The 23,376-nt window shown below is 40.4% G+C and overlaps 1 protein-coding gene across 11 annotated transcripts in view; it reads left to right on the top strand.

The window, feature by feature from the left end:
* The window catches only part of ASCC3 (activating signal cointegrator 1 complex subunit 3), a 325,230-nt gene that overhangs the window by 169,476 nt on the left and 132,378 nt on the right, over positions 1-23,376 (top strand). For all 11 annotated transcript variants that reach the window (XR_014786638.1, XR_014786639.1, XR_014786640.1 and 8 more), the window contains 2 exons: positions 9,543-9,734; positions 10,069-10,293. Coding sequence is in view for 7 of the 11 variants with exons in the window: in XM_084827184.1 (XP_084683310.1) it covers positions 9,543-9,734; positions 10,069-10,293 (417 nt within the window). In the remaining 4 variants the exon portion in view is untranslated. The remainder of the gene's footprint in view (positions 1-9,542; positions 9,735-10,068; positions 10,294-23,376) is intronic.

Below are 23,376 nucleotides of genomic sequence, written 5' to 3'. Positions count from 1 at the left end.
CAATATGTCAAATCGGTCCCTTTAATACTAGCATAAAGTATGTTATAACTCAACTTCATGTCTCTTTCTGTGTTGTTTCCTTTGAATACAGAGTGATCCCAGTCTAGGGAATCAGATGATAGGATCAATTACTGTCCCAGCACTAGCAGTACTTATCACTAGCACAATGGCAACCTAGTGGCTCCTGAAACAATCCTAAATGAGCAGAAGCACTTGTTTCTGGAAGGGCTCAGAGCAGCGGAGCTTGCAGAAGGCAGCTCTGCTGACTAGTCCCATTCCGGAAACCAATTGAGGTTGCTTTTAGAACTGCAAATTCCTCATTGTGCCGGGGGGGGGGGGGGTCTAATGAGCGCAATGGAACTGGCGGAGGCTGAGTGGCAGCATTGGATATTGCTCACAAGAACAGCAGAAAGCTATTTATTTACTAGATCTAGCATGTTACATCCTTGTGTGTGGAGGGGGGAGATAATAAAAGCAAACTAGAATGAAATAAAAGCAACCCTGAATAACATTGAATTAACTTTAAAAAGCTTATTGAAATTTGCCCACCCTTTGCTGATTTAATCCTGAGAATCAAAGGCCAGCCCAAACAGATAGGTCTTCCAATGCTACTGAAAGTTGCTCTGCCTTGGACCTCAGGGAGGCAGCATTGGGTAGGACAGGTTTCCATAACTGGGGACAGTCCCTGGCATTTTCTTCATGCCCTTGCTGTCTAAACTTGGGGCAGATCATTAAGAGGGCGCTTTTGCTGCATATCCATTACTATGATGAGGCAAAATAGGGGACACAGTCTCAGTCTAAGGTAAGTTGGGCCCAAGTAATTTTGGGGTCTACGTCATTTATTTGCATTCAGCTCTGCCCACTAAGTCTAAGGTAGTCCCAGATGACAAGAGCAGCGGGTGGAGGGAGAGTCATCCACTCTTGGTTTGAGCAGCCCATTCTCCTTGTTTCTGTCTTACTGAACAGGTGATTGGCGTTACCATAGGTCCCATTATTCTCAGGCTAAAAGCTGATGGATGTTCTGCAAGCACTGTAGACTTCATAGCTCATAGCATAATAGCAAGCACTTCACAGTGGCAAATCTTTTGTTAGGGTAGGGGAGCTAAGATTACCCCACCCCAGACAACTGGGTCTGCTGCGGGAGCAACATTACCAACTGCTGGTTGTAGAGCCTATATATTGCATCCAGTACTAGAACCCCTATTAGTATGTATCTCTCAGTAGGAACTTGTTTGTTTCTGTACTAGGATTTAAATTCTCTGAGTTGGGACGTTTGGCCTGGGAATCTAGTGATAGGTTGCCATTTCCCACAAGACATGTATTAAGCATCCCCAAAATCTGCTGCGGCACTAAACTGTACCAGCCTTGTCCTTGGTACTTAAGACTCTGATGTGGTCTTCTTTTGTAATGGAAAGAAACAATCTACGAAAGCTCCATGTGCGGGTTTATAAAAGTTTGCTAATTTAATATTATTCTCTTGCTACTTTTCTACTGTTGTGAGTCTGAGCTGAATGTGAATGCAAAGTTGAGGAAGAAAGGAAAAGACTGCCCCTTTTTAATGTACTTTTGCTGTACACACCTTATGCCAGCATTTTAGTGCAATTGTGAATCACTTTTGAAGAGTGAAAATTAACTTAAGAAAGAAGAATTTTAATGTATTTCTGTAAAATGTGTATGAACGAACACACACACACACACACACGAGTATTGAGAGCCACCTTGTGGCTTTTTTGTTATTGCACATTATTTTCTTCACTGTTTTTCACTATATAAACCAGGTTGCTGCTGTTTTGGAATACCTTATATTTATAGTATGAGCACCCTCATTATATTTTCATTATGTTTTATGAAGTATTTTCTGCTCACAGTGCTGTACAAGTAACTTTTTCCTTATTCTCACTTTAAGGAAAAAAATGTGAATAATGGAATTATTTTAAGAGGGCTAATTTTGTCTGCAGATACTAGCCATGTTCCAACTATCATACCTTGGCTTGAGCCTTTTGCCTACACATGAGCCCCTTTGCTCCTCCTTTAGCATGAGCTTTGATTAAACCAGGAAGTCTCTCCTTATAGTTTTCCATTTCATCTAAACTGGAAAGCTATGGTTACCAGCTTAGGAACAAACCAGGATCTTAAATGCGAGATTGAAGCCTGCATAACCACTTAACCCTTTATGTTCCATCTAAGGAGCTTTAGGCTGCATACATGGTTCCTCCCCTCTCCATTTTATCCTCACAATAAATAACCCTGTGAGATGGGTTAGGCTGAGAGATAGTGACTGGCCCAAGGTCACCTAATGAGCTTTGTAGCTGAGTGGGGATTTGAAATGGGGTCTACCCAGTCAAGACCCAACTCTCTCACCATTACACCACACTGATTTAAGATCCTAGCTTGCTCTGAAGCTGGTAATCATAGTTTTCTGGTTCAGACAAAATGGGAAATTATTATTAGAGACTTCCTGGTTTAATTGCAGATCATGCTAAGGGAGGAGCAAAGTAGCTGCATGTGCAGGGAAAAGGCTCAAAATGTCTTGGTTTAGCTAGGCCACTGTGTTTTTACATGTAGAAATGTAAAAACACATTCTGCTAAATGATAACAGGTGCACAAATAACACAGTACCTTCTTGAAGGTAATCTGTTCTTATTCTTTCCTATTAAATATGCTTTGCTGTTGTAAAACAACTGGATAATTATGTATATCATGGGGATAAGTATGTACATCTTAGTAACGTTACTTTTGTTACTTAAACTTGTAAAGCACATTATAGAGGTCTAATAAAAGTACATTTGGTGCCAGCGCTATGCTATTGCACTGTTAGGGGCCTTAATTGGTTGAATATTTATAAAAACAATTTAACAAACACCTGGTTGAATGTATGAAGTATTCAGTACTGTTTCTATTAAAGAACAACATAGTTATGAAGACAATACATTAGATCTGCAGTCCTAAACACACTTACTAGGGAGTAAGCTGTATTGAACGCAGTGAGACATCCAGTTAAACCTAAGTAGGACTGCACTATAAGAATTACATACCCATTCTTATGTAAGACTAGCATACCAGTGTGGTTTATGTTTATGTTCATCATTTATGTAGTACTTGTCATTAATAACACTGTTTACGTACTTCATTTTCCCCTATTGTGACTTTATGGGTAGGTTATTTTAACCTCATTTCATAGTCAAGCAATGAGATAGGAAGACAACAATTAGTTCAAGGCATGGAATGGGAAGTGATTCTTTATAGATTCTTTCTATAAAGAATCTATAAAATTCTTTATAGAAAAGTGCCAAAAACAGAAGGACTAGCATTTGTGTCATACCACAGAGAGGAGGGACTTGTCATCTTCTCCTCAATAAAGATCCACATCTTGCTTTGCAAGTTACAGTAAAAACAAGAATTTATCTTGCTTTTGCTTTCATCACTCTTCTCTGTAATAGTTGAACAACTGAATCTGGCAAAGGTGGGTGCGTGAACCTAACCCTCCTAGACCCAACTGCAGCATTCTATCTGCTGGGCCATGCTGACATACTTTCCTATTATTAGGGCCTATCAAAGTTTAAAATGAACTTCTTAGGAGGAATATCTGTTATCACAAAATCACTGCTAGCCATAGGAATAAGGAGATGACCACTTATTATTCAACTCGCCTAATATAGTTATGGCAGAAACCATTGGCTAATGGCATGATGGAGTTGATCATGATGAAATAATGGAGGATTTCTGCTTTCTAAAGTACATGCTAGAGATGGAGGAGACATTCATTCACTAATTTTGCACTTTCAAACCACTACGTGAACCAACATTCTGTTACCCTTCAGAATGTGGAGTTCTCCAAATTTTACAGTTCAGTTCTCCAATCACAAAATGCATACTAAATGTGTATATTAGGGAAAATAATGTTAAATGCATTATATTAATAAAATTGATTTCAAAAATGCATACAATTTAGGCATGTATTAGTGTAGCAGAAATCAGAGTCAGAGAGACCACGGAGTAAAGAAAAATGAGTATTCTTTATTTAACGCGCGGGCTTAAGGCTGGAATCTTTTCCAAAGAGCCAAAAGCCCAGAAGCATAGCCACACATTACTTTTATAGAGATGATGACACACAAGCGACCCTTTCTCTCACCCCCTCTCCTGTGGTTTTACAGTTGGTACAGTTGTTTATAGTACAGGAAATGGGCCATAGGACATTCTATCTTGAGAACAAGGATACAGTCTTGCAGTAAGCAAAAAGGCAAAATCATGACTGTGTTGTGCAATTTGGCTTGCTGACAGGGGAAGTCTCTACACTGCTGTTCCTGCCAAACTATGCTAGCTCAGCAAGAACATGAGACCACTTAGTCTGACCCCCGACATGGCTGCTACATTAGGAGAATCATGCACAAAAATGAAAAATTATAAATTTTCATGTGAACATAAAAAATTCTTAAGGTTCAGGACAAACCGAACTTGATATTAGGGAAATACTGAAATGTTGAAATGAACCAAAAATAAGATTGGAAAAATGACAAACTGAGAGAAACCGAAAGTAACAGATTTCTCCATCCCTAGTACTACACCTTATTATTAGTTTCCTTATACATACTAGTAGAAGATTACTAGCAATATTAGCATCTGATTACATGTTATTGAACCCATTGGATATAAAAGCCATTCAGCCCATTTCAAACCCCAGTTCATATAAAGTATTTGGATTTAATCCCATTGATGTAAATTGACAAAAAACATCTTAATCCAAAATAAAAAAGGCTTCAGACTACCCCTAACTATTATGCTGGCCACATGTTAGTTATTATATCTCAGATGAATAAGCTATGCACAAGTGTTTTTCTTCCACATGCAGCCCCTTCAGGAAGTCTCTGATTAACTATAGGCCCTGTTCACATGTAATGACAGTCCATGGGTTAAACAAACCATGGGCTGTCGCAGATGGATGGGAGAGAACGAATGTGCTACCTGCAGCATGCCAGCCACTTCCACTTTTAATCAACCATGGCTTAACTGCTGGGTTGTTTAGTCCCTAAACTATCCAGTGGGCTGGGTTTGGACATCATGCTCAGCAACCTCCAAAGCAGCAGCTCATGGGTTGTTGAGTAAAAGCGAAAGCGGTGGGTGCTGAGGAGACCGCATGGTTGCTCTCTTCTGCTTGTGAATGACAACCCATGGCTTGTATAAACCTTGGGTTGTCATTACATGTGAACCAGGTCACTGTTTTCCAGTTCATCTGAACAGGAAAATTATAGTTACCAGCTTCAGAATAAGCCAAGTTCTTAAATTACAGTTTGAAGTTGGTTAAATATCCTGGCTTGTTCCAGAACTGATAGCCATAGTTTCTTGGTTCAAACAAAATGGGAAATTGTGCTTAATTAAAAGCTTCCTGTTTTAATCATCACATGCAAATGGAGGAGCAAAAAGGTTCACAAGCAAAAGGCTTTGAGTGTATCTCAGCTTAATAAGCTGGGAAATGATCATCCAAAGCAGCTCACTGTGTTCTGAAATCGAATAGCTCCTTTGCTGCCCTTTGATGTATGAGCTCTGTTTTTTGTATGACCTCGTCCTCTGGATCTGGGATTGCATTTTTTTCATTCCCAAAGAGTTACAGGACCTAGATATTTCAAGGGAAAGTGTCAATAGTAAAATGAATCTTTCTCATGTATTGCTTGAGAAGAAATATATCATTATGAAGGTGATTTGTTTTTGTCCTGCGAGAGCGTATGAATGAAGTTTTGTGAAAACATGCAATTTTTAATTTGAATACTAAACTTTACAAGGTTAATGCAGTTAATGTTTCAGAAAAAGAGGGGGCAAGTCAGTATTTCATATAATACTAGATGGGGCTCAGAGGGCTTACAATGTGTTATACACATAAAACTGTGGTGTGTTGTAGGAACAATTACTGTTCTTTGCTCTTGCAAAGTATTTTTGAGGTAACAACCTTACAACACTACATATAATATTTTTCAGTGAAATTATAGAAGGATAAAATTAATAAAAGATGAATGTGTAGCTTTATACCAGGTAGCCCAACTGCTTAAAATCATATGATTTTTATCAAAGAATCCTTTGATTTGTCCTTGATTTTCATTCCAGTCTGTTTTTCTCTCTTTGCATCTAGAGATGAACCTCTTTCCCGAAACCATATCACTAATTATTCCAAAGAGCCTACTTCATTTTCTTAGTTGAACCTTTTCAAAAGAACACACACACACACACACACACACACACACCCTGCCCCAGTCTTGCCAGAGCTTTCATGACATTAGGCCAGCTGCGTATTCATGGTCAGCTATATTGATATGCCAAACCAAATTATGCAGAACTTCCTGATTTATGTGCTGACTGGTTTGCCTTCACCTATCCAACAGCCTTGCACAACACCACTGATTTTAGAATGCAAGATAAATATCCTCTGTGAACCAGTGCATCTCCGTTTGCTTTAGAACCTAAAAAAAAAAAAAAATTACGGAGAAGGCAAACTTCATCATGTGAGCCACCTCCGGTCATTTATATTCGGCCTGCAAAATGGTGAACAGTTCCTGCCATCCTAGTCCAATCTGTAAAATGGAATAATAGCTTTTGCATATTATAGTCTCGTTACCTTCTGTATCTCTACATATTACAATACAGTAGAGATTCCTTATTTGTTTAGATATACATTACACCATTTCTAGGAGAATGCATTATCTGTTTATCTTCATTGCCTTACTTTTGTCATCTTCTGTATTTTCCTCTTGTTTCCAGCAAGGGAAGGGTAAATGTCAGTATACTACTTTAAGAAATTGTATTTTTATTTAAATTGCTGATTTATATATGAGGATGCTGTTATATGTTTCACTTTTGATGTGAGCTGCTTTGAAGGTTTCTCTGGCATTAAATGTCAATTTAAATATAAAAATGTCACATACCGGTGAGTGAAATCATTGTTTGGAAATGGCACTGCATTTTCCTTCTGCTTCTGCATGACCCAAAAGCATTAGGATGTGATTTGCGGTTGCCTGGAATGACCCCATTCCTTGCACTGGTCGGGAACATCTGTTTTAGCAGGGGGAGGAGGGAGATGGTGTATATGTGCATGCACGAGACTTGACAGGCAAGGCAAGGAGCCCCATGTCACTCTTGATCTCTAGCTCAGCAGAGCTGAACCTCTTTCAGCCCAAGAACTGAATTCCATTTCAGAGGGGAGCTGAATTCCAGGGGTGTGTGTGTGTGTGTGTGTGCCGGGGGGGAATACCAGCATATTTCAGTTTAAAACTCTTACCGTCAGATGACAGGGCCATCAGGAAATCCCACGAGGGCTGGATTGGGTCCCCAGTGCTGGGGTTCTGCACCCCTGCTGTAGTTCTTTGGTATGCCAGACCCTTTACCTTTCCTCTTCTGCCTGAAATGGGTTTGGCGTGCAAAAGTATTTGAGTTGGCAACTCGGGGTGTATTTATGCAATGACATTCTTCATACAGCTAGTGTTAGCATTGGAACTTCCAGTTGTCAATGCTTTGTATAGGATTTTCATTACTGTAATTATTTATAACCTCCTTGTTTGCACAAGGTTGAACAAATATAATTGGAAATATCTATAATTGTGATTTAACACTAAAGATTATACACAACAGTATTGACAGCCCATTAAGGTTACTGTACTATGAACAACATTAAATCAAGGCAGTGCAATGCCAAATATGCTTTGGTGACGTTCAAATGGTTGCAGGGCCACTTTCCTTAGAAAGATCTCTTAAATAAGTCAGTTGGGACTGCATTACCAGCCATTTAGTTTTCTCAGTATGTGTTTTGTTGATTTTATTGTATTGTTAATGTGTGTATTGGGGGGGTGATGGGGGGGTTGTTCAAACAATACCAGATTTCACAGTTTTTCCAGTTTCTCAAGAGAAATCCTGAGGGAGCAGTAGCCCTTGAAATTTCAGTTTATCATTTTTTCCCTGTACCACATTCATACATTACAAGCTGTTGCAAAAGCAAGTAAGGAATTCAGACCAGGCTATACATTGAACATACGGCTTGGCTTTTTAAGGTCTTCAGCACATTCTTAAGGAGATGAACTGCATCATTTGGCACCTGGCATTGCTTCAGTACTTGAATGGAATGCAGTTTTTGGATTGCTAACATATTTCTTTCTTGGTATGTTATCTGTATGTCCACTCCTCTGTTCCGAAACATACATATTGAAATAAGTAGCCTTTTGTATTTAGAAGAACTCGGAGAAACAGAGTACTGAACATGAAACACATCCTGCCCTGATTTCATTCAAACCATACTTTAAATTATTTTAATCTAATACATTCCAGCTCAGACTATAAATATTGTCAAAATATTCACAAAAATAATGCAATAAACCATACTACATATACACACACCCTGGTATCAATAGAGGACGTTATATCAAAAAGTGATTGAAAAGGGCGTTTCCATCACAAAAGCATACAGAAGAAACCAAAAGCTTTCTGCTATGTGTCCTCTTGCCTTCAAACAGAGAATGGGCATGAAGATGATTGTGACTCCTTTTCATATCATGCTCTGATAACCTCCCAGTTGGATTAGTCTAATGTGTTGTATGTGGGGCTGCCCCTTAAGATGACTTGGAAGCTTCGACTAGCGCAGCTGCTAGATGTTTTAACAAATGCAGCCAGATGAAATCACAGTACACTTGATCCTGAGGGAGCTGCACTGGTTGCCTATTTGCTTCCATGCCCAATTCGAGGTGACCTCTAAAGCCCTGAAAGACTTGGGATCCAAATACCTGAAAGAATATCTTTCCCTATACCAGCCTGCCTGGGCTAAGGAGGCTCTACTCAAAGTACTTTCCACCATTGTGTGCTAACAAGAGGGAGAGCCTTTTCTGTTACATTCTCCCATTTATGGAACTCCCTCCACATAGAGGTATTACTGACGCCAACTTTAATATCTTTTTTGATTATTTTAGGTGGTTAGTCCTTTTACATTTTGTTGCTTTTTAACTTGTTTTATGTCCATATTCTGTTTTATTTTTTATTGTATTTTAGCATTATATGACCATTTTCAGGTATACTGTCTTGATCTTTGGAAGAAGGGCAGTTTATAAATCCCTTAATCTTCCAAACCCTGTTTGTGTTCTTTTATTTGATTTTTGTTTCAGATCACTTCTTAATCAAAGGTTTGTGGTTATATGCTGGGTTAGAAATCACTTTCTATTTAGAATAATGAAGAAGGAAGCAACACAGATGAAGATATGGATTGGATAAGTGACTATTGTAGCAGAGGCCCAGTTGCCTGACGACTTATCCCAAACAGCAGGTTGTCTCTGACACCATTCACCCTTTGTGGCCTGTATTGTTCATGAACCTGCATAGCTACAGAGTTATCCATTTGAATTATGAGATCAGTTTTGAGTAAGATCAGTGACAAACCATAAATGTGGTTAGAGACACATCTTATTTCCTATTTATGCATATTTGTTGAAGTATGTGTCAATTATATATGTGGTGGGGTTATTGTATTGTGAATATTCTGTTAATTTTATACTTTTCTCCATCTTATCCATGAAAAGGTGCAAAAGTCCAGAAACAAACAACTACGTGAAATGTTTCCAGATGGATTCAGTATTCATCATGCAGGAATGCTGCGGCAAGACAGAAATTTGGTGGAGAATTTGTTTTCTCGTGGATACATAAAAGTCTTGGTTTGTACAGCTACTTTAGCCTGGGGTGTCAATCTTCCAGCTCATGCTGTTATTATTAAGGTAAGAGCATTTTCTCTATCTATATTGGCCATAAAAAATCTATAAGTGTCATATAAGAGGATATTTTTTACTGTTGTTTTCAAAAGGAACAAGGCAAGGGGAGATAGGCTGCTAATTATCTAGCAATTGTTGGGGGTGGCTTGGCTTGTTAAACTGACTTTCTCCTTTGAGAGTCTAGTTGGATAGTAAAGATTTAAATATATCACAGATTATGAAAGGATTAGTTTAAGTACACTTTTGAAATCCTGCCGTATTTGCCCAATTTTGGTCTCTGGCTCATCTGGATTATAGTCATGTGTGTTTATGTTAATTTTATTAACTTTTTGTCAACCAGGGAACACAGATCTATGCTGCAAAAAGAGGTTCCTTTGTTGACCTTGGAATTTTAGATGTCATGCAGATATTTGGTCGAGCTGGACGGCCTCAGTTTGACAAATTTGGAGAAGGCGTCATTATTACAACACATGACAAACTCAGCCATTACCTGACTCTCCTTACTCAGCAGAACCCAATCGAGAGCCAGTTTCTTGAAAGCCTTGCAGACAACTTGAATGCAGAGGTATGTTTTCATAAGTACCTCTGCATAGCTAATACATACAAGCCTTAGGAAACCAATATGAATAAAAAAGGAGAAAAATCCAATACTGTTTATATTCAGATCTATAAATTATAGCAGTTTCACTAACCAGTTTCTGGGGATTGTGTTGCGACACTGCTCACACATTATGCAAGAATAGCAATGCTTTGTAGAGTGCAATATTTGGGGGGCTGTCACATAGTTTTCTGATGGCGTTTTCTTTAACCTATGCATGCTTTCTGGATGACTATTTTTAAAGTACTTAGCCATTTTTATGAATCATTGTAAAAGAAAATCTGATTTAACTGCTCCCAAATAGTTTTAAAAACTGCTCAATGCATCAGAAGATTGTAAGGGCTCTTCTTAGTGTATCATATTGTGTGTAAGAGATTGGCTGTCTAGACCAAAGGGATAATAATTGCATATTATCTGAAGGGATAATACTTGGATTATCCTGACTTGATTATCAGGATAATCTTGATAATTTTTTGATTAGGACTTGATTCAGGACTTGATTACCCTGATTATCAGGATTATCCTGATAATCCTGACTTGGATTCCTGCATTGAGCAGGGGGTTGGACTCGATGGCCTTGTAGGCCCCTTCCAACCCTACTATTCTATGATTCTATGATTATCCCTTTCCTCATTATTCTCTTTGTACAAACTTTTCTCAAGTAGATTCTAATCTGCACATCCAAATTTTAAAAAACAAAACAAAAAAACTGTAAAAAGTTTGAGCACTGGGGAAGAAATAGGGGATGGGGCAGCCCGTTTTCCAAGCTCCCTTGACTTGGCTGCCTTGAATCGAGCTCTTAGGATCTTGACACATGGGAGTGCAAAGACTTCCCTACCCATCAAATCATAAAGATCCAGAGGAGGGAGGAGCAGCATTGGTTGATGTGTTGGCTTTCTGGGCTACTAAAGTTTTAGACCAGGAGTGAGGAACCTGTGGCCCTCCAGATGTATCCAGACCCCAGCTCTCATCAGCCCTAGCTAGCATGGCCAGTGGTTAAGGATGATGCAATATCATCCAGCAATATCAGGTTCTCCACCACTATTCTAGACTATGAGAGAGCTGAGACTAGCGTATCTCAGGCAGAGGATAAGGGAAGAACCTGAGGTAGTGTTCTTTGGGCAGGTCAATACTAACCCTGAGATCCATTGACTGGTGGGGATCAGGTTTGGATTGACAAGCCCTTCCGCTGGTGGAAAGGACTTCCACCAGCAAGGGGGGGGCATGTCCCCACCAGAGGCCCCGGTTAGGCCTGTGGTGAGTCCTGAAGGTCTACATCTAACAGGCCATTCTGAGGGTAGAACAGAGGTGGCTTTGGATCCACTAGACCTAAAGCTCCTCTGTTCTCCTGTGTGGCTCCAGGATTGGGCACCTAATTACTGCTCCATTGGTTTCAATGGGAGGACAAGTTATAAAACTTGTCTGGCTGGTGTGTGAACTGGCAGGACTTTGGAAGTGGCAGGTAATAGGCCACTTCATCTCCCCCTGCCCACTGCGGATTGCTCTCTAAGTTAGCAATAATATACTGGCATAGTGTGGCATAGCAACTATACATAGCAGCGCTATTGACTTGAAGATACAAGCTGTCCACAAATCTGAAACATTTGTGGATGAGAACAAATGGCCAAAACTCAGCAGCTGAATGTATCAGCATGGATAATATTCTTGATGGCTTTTTGTGTGTGATGTTGGTATGTAAAGATTCTGCATTCATAATTGTCAGAATAATATTTTCTTAGAGATCATCCATGGCTCATGATGTTTCCAAGGTTGCTTTCCATATTGCCATACCCTCTCCTGGCAAACAAATAGAACTGAAATTGGGACTGAAATCTGCCCCAATGAAGGTTGAATTATTTATTGGTTTATTAAAATTATCTCAGATGTACATACCCTACCATAAGGGTACACAGCCTGTGTATGCAGCCCCCCAAGGCCTTAACTGTGTCCCCAGGGAGCCCTGATGCCTTCGCTGCCAAATCCCCATCCCCACCCCCCAGCAATGATTTCTTATTACTACCAGCAATGCAGAGCAGTCTTTTCATTGAGGAAAGAACAATCTATTTGAGGATCTCTGGGGGAGAGAGTGAAGAGCCTCAGGATCACTGGGGGAGTGAAGAGTATCAGGATCGCTGGGGGAATGGGTGGAGAGAAGGCTTTCTGCTTCCCCTCCCAGTGATCCCCATACAGATAGCTCTTTCCTGCTGCTGCAGGGAAAGAGTGGGGAAAGAGTGATCTGTATCCAGATCATGTGCGCGTTAGCGTGCATGTGTAGCCCCTGAAGCCCGAGTCAGCATCACATGTAGCCCTCAGCACTGAAAAGGTTGTGCACCCCTGCCCTACAACATCTGTAGGTAGGACTTACAGAACATTATAAAATGTATCCTCTGGGTTGCCGTGGGAGAGAGGAAATTGCCTGAAATTGAGTGGAGAGATCTTGCACCACTTCCACAAAGTTCCTTATTTCGGCTGTTCCCCTCTCCCACTACAGCCCTGTAAGACACACTTCATAGTGTTTTGTAGGATACCCTGCCCCCAGGCAATCCCCTGGAGAGGCTTTTTCCCTTGCAGAGGGGAGGGAAAGATCTCTTGCCTGTGCTTGCCTTCTACCCGCACAACATTAGATTTCACCCATTATTCTCTGAGTTGTATTGCCCATTTATAATCACTTCCCTCTTTTTCCCATCTTTCAGGGAAATGTATTTTTAGAGGCAATAATAGTGAGGTAAACAGATAAGAGAGGGACAGTTCTGCTGGTTTCAAGCTTTGTGTTTACTTCTCATTTTGAAACTGGGCACGCATGTGCTGACTTGCACTGCTTTGAATACTGCCCACAGGAGACAGTCTAGTTTGTAGCAGCATAAGGTTTGCAGAAGAAAAGTTAGAGAAGACTCATTTTTCTTCAGCTGTCCCAAAATGCAATTTCATTTTGGTAAAAGTTTAATTATACTTTAAAAGACCTAGTGCACCGTAAGCATAAAATTAATCTTCAATGGTCAGGAGCTGCGCCAGGTTTCGACAACTGAGGGTCAATGTTGAAGTGTGTTAATGATTTCTAATAAACTTATGTTAGTGAAAATAGCAATGCATCTTAGCTGGTGTAACTGAAAATGCTGAAAAGCAAAAGTGTGAAGCACTGACAGGGCCATGAAACCATTATTTTTTATGTACTCTGGAACACTGGACATGGCTTTTCCTGCTGACATGACAAGCCAGGAAAGATCAGTACTTGCTTGATTACAGAAAATCAATAGTAAGTCAGGCCAATTACAAAGGTCTTTAGTTCCTTTTGATTGTAACTCAGTCATTTATCTCTTTCAGTTCACATCTTCATATAAATATCTTCCCTTCTTGCTTAACCAGCTTTTGCAATAATCTGAGGAAAAAGACTTTGGAGTCATCGTGGACAATTTGGATAAACTTAACTGCTTTATATGTAACACTGCTTGAGAATGCGGAAGTGATACATGCAATAATTAATATACCATCTTCTGCATGCTGAGTTCAGTTGAGATTATCATATGGCTTGGATCTTATAAAACACAAGAGGAGTTCTACTCACAGAATGGGGCTTTTCATCCATCCGTTTTCACTGCAGCTTCCTGCACATCCCAAGAAGCTGTTCGTGAGTTTTTGGGCAGCCTCCAGAATGTGGTTTGGGAGATGCAGCAATGGGAAGGGTGGTGTCAGTAGAAATTGGAGACCCTCACTTGTGTGTGTGAATGTGTTTTCTGGTCACAGTAAGGCTCTGCTAGATCTATGACAGTATATAATGAGTCAAGATATGAACATGACTTTTGGCTATTCTCTCAGCCCCTTCACCCAAGAGAGCAACAAGCAAGCAAACTAGTAAGTCTCCATGCACTGGAGGCATTCAAGACGAGGCTGGACAGCCATCTGTCAGGGATGCTCTGACTTGGATTCCTGCATTGAGCAGGGGGTTGGACTCGATGGCCTTGTAGGCCCCTTCCAACCCTACTATTCTATGATTCTATTAACTATAGTTTCCTGTTTTGTCTGAACTCGGAAACTATGGTTACTAGCTTTAGAACAAGCTGGGGTATTATATCGTGGTTTGAAATTGGCTTAATGTCCCGGCTTGCTCTGAAGCTGGTTAACTAGTTTCCTGGAAGACTTACCGGTTGATTTGTTCCCGTCACAAAGGCAGAAGCAAAGTGGCCAGAAGGCTCGTTCATATCTTGGCTTATTAAGCAAAGACGCGATCATCCAAACTCTATGTGCTTCCATAGCTTGTACTTTAAATGTTTGTCTGTTTTTCTTTTTGTGATGCAATCAGTGCCAGAAATTGAGCAACTACCTGTGATGACAGTTTGCCAGCATTTTCAGCTAGGTAACCATGAGGCTTAAAGCACTTCTTTTCAAATGTACAAAAGCTTATCTGGGTTTAAAAAAATGAGACCATCTGTAAGAGTAGACAGGCTTTCTGAAAGACGGCATAATCTCAGTTGGCACAAGGGAACAATGAGGTCCAAGATGGATTCCACAGGAGACAGCTCCCTATGGGAAAAGCATTCTCTGGGGGTAGAAGTAAACCAATGTCATTGGTTTAAACGACATAGTCCAGAGAAAGGACACACTGAAAATAATGGTTCAAAAAGTCATAAAATGAAAGACTGAAGGACATGATTATGTTACTTCGTCTCAGGCCCAGTTTCAGATGGTCACACAGCTGCCAAGGACCTAGGGCTTCAGAAAGGCACATTCCTGACTCTTTTGACCCAACGGACAAGTTTCCCTGATGGTTGACGGCAGTTTTGAAAAGGAGCTGAAGCTGGACTTGGATCCCATCCACAACAAATGCCTGCCATGTTAGATTACCCCAAATGCAATGTCTGGCCTGACATCTGGTTAGGTATTGCATTTGGAGTAATCTTACATGGTGGGCGTTCATTGTGGATAGGAGCTGAGTGCTGCTTCCACTGCTGTTCAAAAGTACCAGTGTCCTCCACCACAGCCACTCGCCCTCTCTCTCTCTCTCTCTCTGTCTCTGTCTCTCTCTCTCTCTCACACACACACACACACACACACACACACCAAGTTTCCCTAAGTTGGGAGCAGCATTTTTGAATGGGAGCAGATGCTGACTGCAGCCAGGAAATCAGAAGACGTTTACTTCTTGGGAGGAGAGCAATGACAAATGTTGATAAAATAGTGAAGAGCAGAGACATCACACTGATAACAAAGGTCTGCATAGTTAAAGCAATGGTATTCCCCGTAGTAACCTGTGGCTGTTTGATCTGGACCATAAGGAAGGCTGAGCGAAGGAAGATAGATGCTTTTGAACTGTGGTGCTGGAGGAAAATTCTGAGAGTGCCTCAAGAAGATCAAACCAGTCCATACTCCAGGAAATAAAGCCAGACTGCTCACTTGAGGGAATGATATTAAAGGCAAAACTGAAGTACTTTGGCCACATAATGAGAAGACAGGATACCCTGGAGAAGATGCCGATGCTAGGGAAAGTGGAAGGCAAAAGGAAGAGGGGCCGACCAGGGGCAAGGTGGATGGATGATATTCTGGAGGTGACGGACTCAACTTTGGGGGAGCTGGGGGTGGTGAGGGCCAACAGGAAGCTCTGGCGTGGGCTGGTCCTTGAAGTCACGAAGAGTCGGAAGCGACTGAACGAATAAACAAAAAAGAACTAGCACTCTGATCCAAACTACAGCAGCCACCTGCCATGTTAGATTACCTCAAATGCAATGGCAGTGGCAGGCTGGGGAAGGGGAGGGGCAGATGTTTGGTTGGGGGGTGGAATTGTGGCGGCAGTGAAGGTCCCCTATTGGCAGTACCATGTCTGGAGGTGCGCGCGCGCGCATACACACACACACACACACACACTGGCAGTGCCATGCCTGGGGAGTAATGAAGTCTGTTTCTGACCTTGCTAGAGCATGAGTGTATTGCAATCCAACCCTTAGGTGGGTTGTTCTAATGGAATCACTGCCAGGTATTTATTTGGAGAAGGAGGAGTAATATGGAGAAGGAGAAAGATGGATATAGATGGTAAAACCAAAGGTGGATTCTCTGGTGCTAGTTAAGGTTAAAGTTGAATGCCAGAACTAAGACAATTGAAGACTAACAGTAAAAAATTATGGTGAGGGATGTGTAGACAAATAATTTACTCATGTCAGGAAGGAAGAAATGGGTTTATGTTACATGATGTTAATATTTCAAGCCACTCCATTCTGTTCCCCCTCATCCTTTTTCCTGGGTTTTTTTCCCGTTTTTCCTCCTCCAGCAGCTAGCTAGCCTTCTGTGACCACTGAGCATGTTCTGGCCTCCCTAGCTGTTTTGGATTTCCCCTTACATGTTTGGTTTTTTTAAAAAATCGTGCGTATTCCTACAAAACCCTGTTGATACCTCCCTCTTGTACGTAGGTGGTGCCCTTTTGGCTACATAAGGATCCACACTTGGATAATGACTTTGCTCTTGGTATATATAATAATTCATCAGTAAAATAAGCTGTATAATGGGTTTATGGAGTCTGCCTGTGATCCTTGACATTCTACCAAACAAAAGCTACAGTACTGCATCTGGTTGCACACCCAAATGTTTCAGATACTTAACTGGGAAATGTGGATACCCAGATGTTGAAGAGAAGCAGCACATCACACATTTCAATCTGAGGCCTTCCAGTGCCTTCTCTTAGAGAAGCCTGGTATCCTCCGGATGTGTTGGACTGCAACTGCTGGCATCCCTCAGCCATCTATCGAGGGTGTATCTGGAGTGCACTAGCTTGGGGAAGGCTATCTTAGGAGAAACAGTCCATTCTTTGCAGGACCTAAACATACAAGCTGTTCAGGAATTAAGCTGTTCATGGGAATCTGGGGAATTCTGGGTGCTCTTAAGGTATCGCTTGGGCATACCTTGCTGTGTTTTGACATAAATGGTCTGCTGTGGTACAGCAGTGGCACTCCAGGCATGCAGGTGGCATTGCAGGGATGGAGAGGTAATTCTGGAACTTGAGGAAATGTATTGATACCTGGATGTCTGAATAATGGGGTAGGATATGAATGGATAAAAGGGTAGTTACATTTTGTAGAGAAAATGTGTGTGTGGGAGGGAACAGAAGCCTTGGAGTTACAATTGGAAATGCTGCATTTATTAAGGACTTGAAATACAATGGAGGCTATATCCAACTGTTCCAGTGATGTTGTTTTAAACATAACAAGCAAATAGGAGGTTGCTCAGTCAGGACATGAAATGTTAAACAGTTGCCATATGTCTGTTGTAGAAAATAGATGGCCATTCAGAATATGGTAGGATTTCCAAAACAAGCAAACTGGGAAGACTAAAAATGCTGATGAGACACTTGAGAAAAGAATTCATGCTGTGCCAGTTTAAACACAAATATTTTATCTTCTGTTCACACAGGATTTTTTCCCTTGCAAATTTTGACTAAATTATCATGTTAAATACTTCAACCACCTAGTAACTTTTTCATAGGGACATAGTTCATTAAAAGTACGTTACATCTTCATAGATCTTCCTTTCATTGCAATGTCCTCTAAGCTTAGCTCAGGCAAGGTCATTCTTAATTATGTACATTTTACTGATGATGTGCAAGTATGGTTAGTTTGGGGCAGGTGGAAGATATGTAGGCAAAACTGTAATCAACATTACAGTGTTTCTGATCTTTTTAGTGGTATCTTTAAAAATAAAAATGATAAATACATGAAATATAAGAAGTGGACAGTTCTCCCCACCCACCCACCCAGCAGTGTTGGTAGCTATTACCTGACTGTGGCCTGGGTTTCTATAAATCAGCTAATTTTATGTGGACAACCTGCAGTGGCAATTATACATTGCAATAGGGTTTTTTTTAATTCTTTCTGGCATACATTCATTCTAATAGGGATGTGCATCTTGTTTTGTTTGTAAATAGGCAATGTCTGTTTGTAGATTACACAAAATTAACTCAACTTTGGAAAGAAAAAAAACAAGGGGAAAAACTTTAGCAAGTTTTTCTAATCCTACCTGCTACTTTTGGATTTTGTTTAAGGGCAGCCAGAGGGAGACCATGTTTTATTTTTTAGGGAGTAGAGTGAAGTGGTGATTTTTTTTTTTTGTTAAGTTCTATTTTTTGAGAAAACCATGATAAAATGTTAATTCCATAGTTATTAATTGCTTACAGAAATTAAAAGTATTTTCTGGCACAAGCTAAGTAACTTTGTCTTAAGGGGGGAGGTGAGTTCTTGTGTATGTTTGTATGAAACATGCATGTTTGTCAAACAGCTAAACAAACTGCACAAAAATCAAGTGTTTTTCTGTTTGTCCAAATCCTGTATACTAAAATCGCCCAGAGCCTAATTTTTAAGGTTTTGAGAAAACTATGCAGTATTTGGGTTAGCCCACTGAGCACAGGTCTCGGAAAATCTGCAGGCTTTTGGGAGACAGGGAGCTTGGATGGATGGCCAAAGTTGGGTTATCTTGGAGACTTGAGCCTAGGCAGAATTTCTTTATATTCTCTCTGAAACCCTTCCCCCAGCCCAATGTGACTAGTAAGAACATAAGAGCCATGCTGTATCATACAATTAAAACATACAATTTATTGCTTTTTTGCCAATCAGGCCATCTGCACACAAAACAAATAGAATTCTCACATTAACCAAAAGGGAAACCGAAGTACAAATTATTAATAAAATAACTAACAAGAGCAAGTTAGAAACATTTTAAAATCCTAAAACAATATTTGCCAGAATGTTATTACCATGTTTACAGATTTAGTTTTTTTATAACAGTCAATGACTTTCGCCTCTCCAGGGCTCGACTGACAAACTTAGCAGTCCTATATGATGTATAATGATCTGTTCCAGCTAATAATAATCGAGTTATGCTTGCACCGGAAGTATCCTCAAGTGCAGCTAATAGGGGCTCAAGGTATTGCTTCCTCAAATCGATGCACAATGGGCATTCTGCTAGAAAGTGTACCATGTCTTCTACCTTGGGGCAACCAGCTGGGCAATCTGCACTCATGCCATGATGGATCCTATAACGTGCCTTCACCTCCATCAATTGGAGTGAGTTCAGTCTGCACCTAGTCATGAGCCATCTCAATTCATGTGAGGTGATGAAAATCAAATATGGGGGAACCTTCCCCGGAGATGTCATGATGGTTTTATAGATCTTGTTAGAGCGACTTTCAGCAGCAACAGCCATTGTTGTTTGAATATCAACATCTTGTAACCTCTCTGAAATCTCATCCCTAGCTCTGTCATAGCCCCTCACAAGCAAATATGATTGTGAAAAGCCCAACTCAGAGATATATGTGGTTATCTTGTCTGCCCATGAGCCCTTTCCCATAGCTTCATATGCTAATAAGACCAAGGGAGAGGCCAGTTGGAACACTTTTAAGAAAGTGGCAGGTTTTTGGACAAGCATTCCCACTGAGTGACAAGCTGTTTCTAGTCGGACAATGGCCTTAGAAGTGGATCTGGGAACCCTGAGTGCTCTGGATAGAAATTTATGCTGCACTGACTCCAATGAAGCAATGTTAGCATGGGTCCAGGCAGGTGCCCCATATAATATTTGGGGAAGTAATTTGCCCTTGTATAGCTGTATTAAAGGGGCCACCATGCTGTATCAGACAAAGGTCTATCTAGTCCAGCATTCCCTTCACAAAGTGGTCAACCAGCTATCTGTGGGAAACTCACAAGTACAGCGGCAAGAAAAAGTTTGTGAACCCAGATGGTAATTATGGAAATTCCATAGTTTTACCATGGTAGCCTTCATGAATCAAAACCATTCCTTTTCTAAATATCCAAAAGGGTTTATATTAGCCAATTCCATGTCTTGTGAAATAAAACAATGTATAAATTAGGCAAACAATGAGTACTTAAGAGTCAGAGTATGTGCAAAAGTAAGTGAACCCCTGGTTGTATCAGCTCAGTTAAAAGAAATAATTATAATCCGGTGTTTAAGTAATTAGGTAGATCTTCAGGGGTGAGTTTGGGAGGCCCCACCCTATAAAAACATCAGAAACTCTGTGGATTTGGGCTTCACCATATGGTTGTATGGTCAAAAGTCATCTCTGAGGACCTCAGAAAAGCAGTTATTGCTGCTCATCAGTCTAGAAAGGGTTACTGAACCATTTCTAACAATTTAGGGCTCCACCAATCCATTGTCAGACAGCCTACAAATAGAGAAGGTTCAAGACCACAGTCCCTCTACCCAGGAGCATAAAATCTCCCTGAGAATAAACCAGTGCATCATCCACAAAGTCAAAGTGAACCCCAGAGTAACATCCAAGGATCTGCAGGCCACTCTCGCCTTGGCTAATGTGAGTGTTCATAACTCAATGATCGAAAAAAGACTGAACAAGAATGGTCTTCATGGGAGGATAGCCAGGAGGAAACCACTGGTCTCTAAAAAGAACATTGCTACCTGTCTGAAGTTCTCTAAAGATCACATAGATGATTCCCAAGGCTTCTGGAACCATGTTCTCTTGACAGACGAGTCAAAGGAAGAACTTTTTGGTCTCAATGAGAAATGTTGCATTTGGCAAAAAATGAACACTGAGTTGAAACAGAAGAACCTCATCCCAGCCATCAAGCATGGTGGTGGAAATGTGATAGTTTGGGCCTGCCTCAGGACCTGGACAGCTTGCCATCATTGACACAACTATGAATTCTGCAGTGTATCAGAAGGTTCTAGAGGAGAATGACAGTGAGCTGAAGCTGAACCAAAAGTGGGTCATGCAACAAGACAATGATCCTAAACATAGAAGCAGATCTACAAAAGAACAGCTGAGGAAGAAGAAGTTCTGTGTTTTAGAATGGCCTAGTCAAAGTCCAGACCTAAACCCCATTGAATTGTTGAGGCAGGACTTGAAGTGAGCTTCATGGAAGGAGGCCCTCAAATGTCACTGAGCTGAAGCAGTTCTGTAAGGCGGAATGGGCCTAAATTCTTCAAAACCGATATAAGAGACTGACCAACAGTTACAGAAAACACTTACTTGAAGTCATTGCTACTCAAGTGGGTGCCACCAGGTACTGAATCTAAAGGATCACATACTTTTTCCACACATGGATATTGAATGTTGAATCAGTTGTGGATAAGTAAATGTTGAAAAAGCATGATGTTTGTGTGTCATTTGTTTACTCAGGTTATCTGTTGTTCTTTACCTAGGATTATGGGGTTAGATTAAGGCCTAATAACATTTTAGGTTGGAAATAGGGTTCACAAACTTTTTCTTGCCACTGTAGGCATATTGCCTCTTTTACTGAAGGTGGCATACAACCATCATGACTAGTAACCATTGATATCCTTATCCTGCATGAATTTGTCTAATCCTCTTTTAAAGCCATCCAAGTTGGTGGCCATCACTACATCTTGCATTAGTGAATTCCATAGTTTAATTATGTGTTATGTGAAGTACTATTATCTGTCCAGAATCTCCCACCAATCCTCTTCATGGGATGACCCCAGGTTCTAGTATTATGGGAGAGGAAGAAAAATGTCTCCTTATCCACTGTTTTCACACCATGTATAATTTTATACACCTCTATCATGTCTCCCCTCATTTGCTTTTTTTCTAAGTTAAGCAGTCCCAGACTTAACATTAGTAGCTCTGTTTACAGTCATATGAACTGGGGAAATGGTTTAAAGAGAGTATATAATATGACTTTTCCTAAGCTGTAGTTCATGTTTAGAAGCTGACCCAAGTTTGGTCAGATAAGCGTTGGGTTTTCACACCTCTCTCGCTGCCAAGGCTCCAGAGCTTCCAGCTCCTGAGTGTGCACAGTTCCCTCAAGGCTTTAAAATGTAGCTTTTGCACAGCTGTGTCTGAGTTGTCAGTATTGTGCACGACCTGGACAAAGGTGTGCTCCTCGGTGCTCCCTTGAAAACAGGGATCTTTAAAAATGAAATGAAATGAAACAAAACGAAATAGATTGTTTCGTCTCAGCTCTCCTTTTTCTCACTCTCTACCCCCGGCCCCCATTAAAGCAATAATCCACAGGACATTGAAGTGGACACCAGATGGCAGCAAATCTTCAAAAGTAATTTCTGCTCTGTACTCCATAAGCATTCAGTACAGACTATAATAATAATAACACTAAAAGGTTTAACATTTTCATGGCTGCAGCCTTTTAAACCATTTGTTCTGTATTAACTCTGTCGACATTAGTGGGTGCAACACCAGAGTAAAGATGTTTTGATGGTTGTTTTGAATATTTGCATATTTTAGCTCACTTCAGCTATTTTTTCCTTCTGATTACTCGGATGCCTATTTCTGAACCATCAAGAAAATAAATGTGTTAAAAGCAGTATTTTTGGTTGAGGAGGTTAAAAAAAATTGGCAGCTTAATTTTGCTTTAGCTACAGTAGGGCAGGGAGAAAGAGCATGTTGCAAATGAGTTATGTGTTGCCCTTTGTAAAAGTGTTATAGTTTCAGTAGTCTAAAACGTAGTATTCCCAGGGGAGATAAAGTTGTTGTGTAATAGGATGAGATGCCATCACCTCTATTTCAACATAGTACAAGTAAGTACTTCAGTTGAGTCATGGGAAGAAATCAAATGCACAAATTAGTTTAGATAACAAATTATGTAATATGCCTGCGGCCTAGCTAAGTTATCTTTTCCCCGCTTTTTGGTTGAGATGCAGTCATTTAGGATAGATGTGTGTTGTTAACCTTTATGTGGCCCCATTCAGATATCAAAATAACATTTATTTAACTTTAAATTTCCACAGTAGTAGGGAGTTGTGGTTCGGTTGAAAGGAAAAACTGGTGCTGTTAACTTCTTTTTTATTATTGCAGTAGGATAATATTCAGATGTGTGATGGCTCGATAATATCTTAAACAACTTTATGTCATTCTTACACTGGTGGAGGGGTTATAGTAATGTTTTATTTAGGATGAGGTGGAAACCTGGGATGCTGGAACAGATGGGATTGTTCTGCAGTATAATTTTGGACAAAGAAATTGGTTAGTGATGGTTAGACTCAAGGGGAGATGAAGTTCCAAGGGAACAGGAAAGGAGACTTTGTGTGAATTAATTTGTGAGCTTTCCAAACAAGGAAATACTACTGACA

Source organism: Heloderma suspectum, chromosome 1, assembly GCF_057233095.1.
Source record: "Heloderma suspectum isolate Gila_16-S chromosome 1, 16-S_ref, whole genome shotgun sequence".
Lineage (NCBI taxonomy): Eukaryota > Metazoa > Chordata > Lepidosauria > Squamata > Helodermatidae > Heloderma > Heloderma suspectum.
This window is presented reverse-complemented; position numbering and strand designations above follow the sequence as displayed.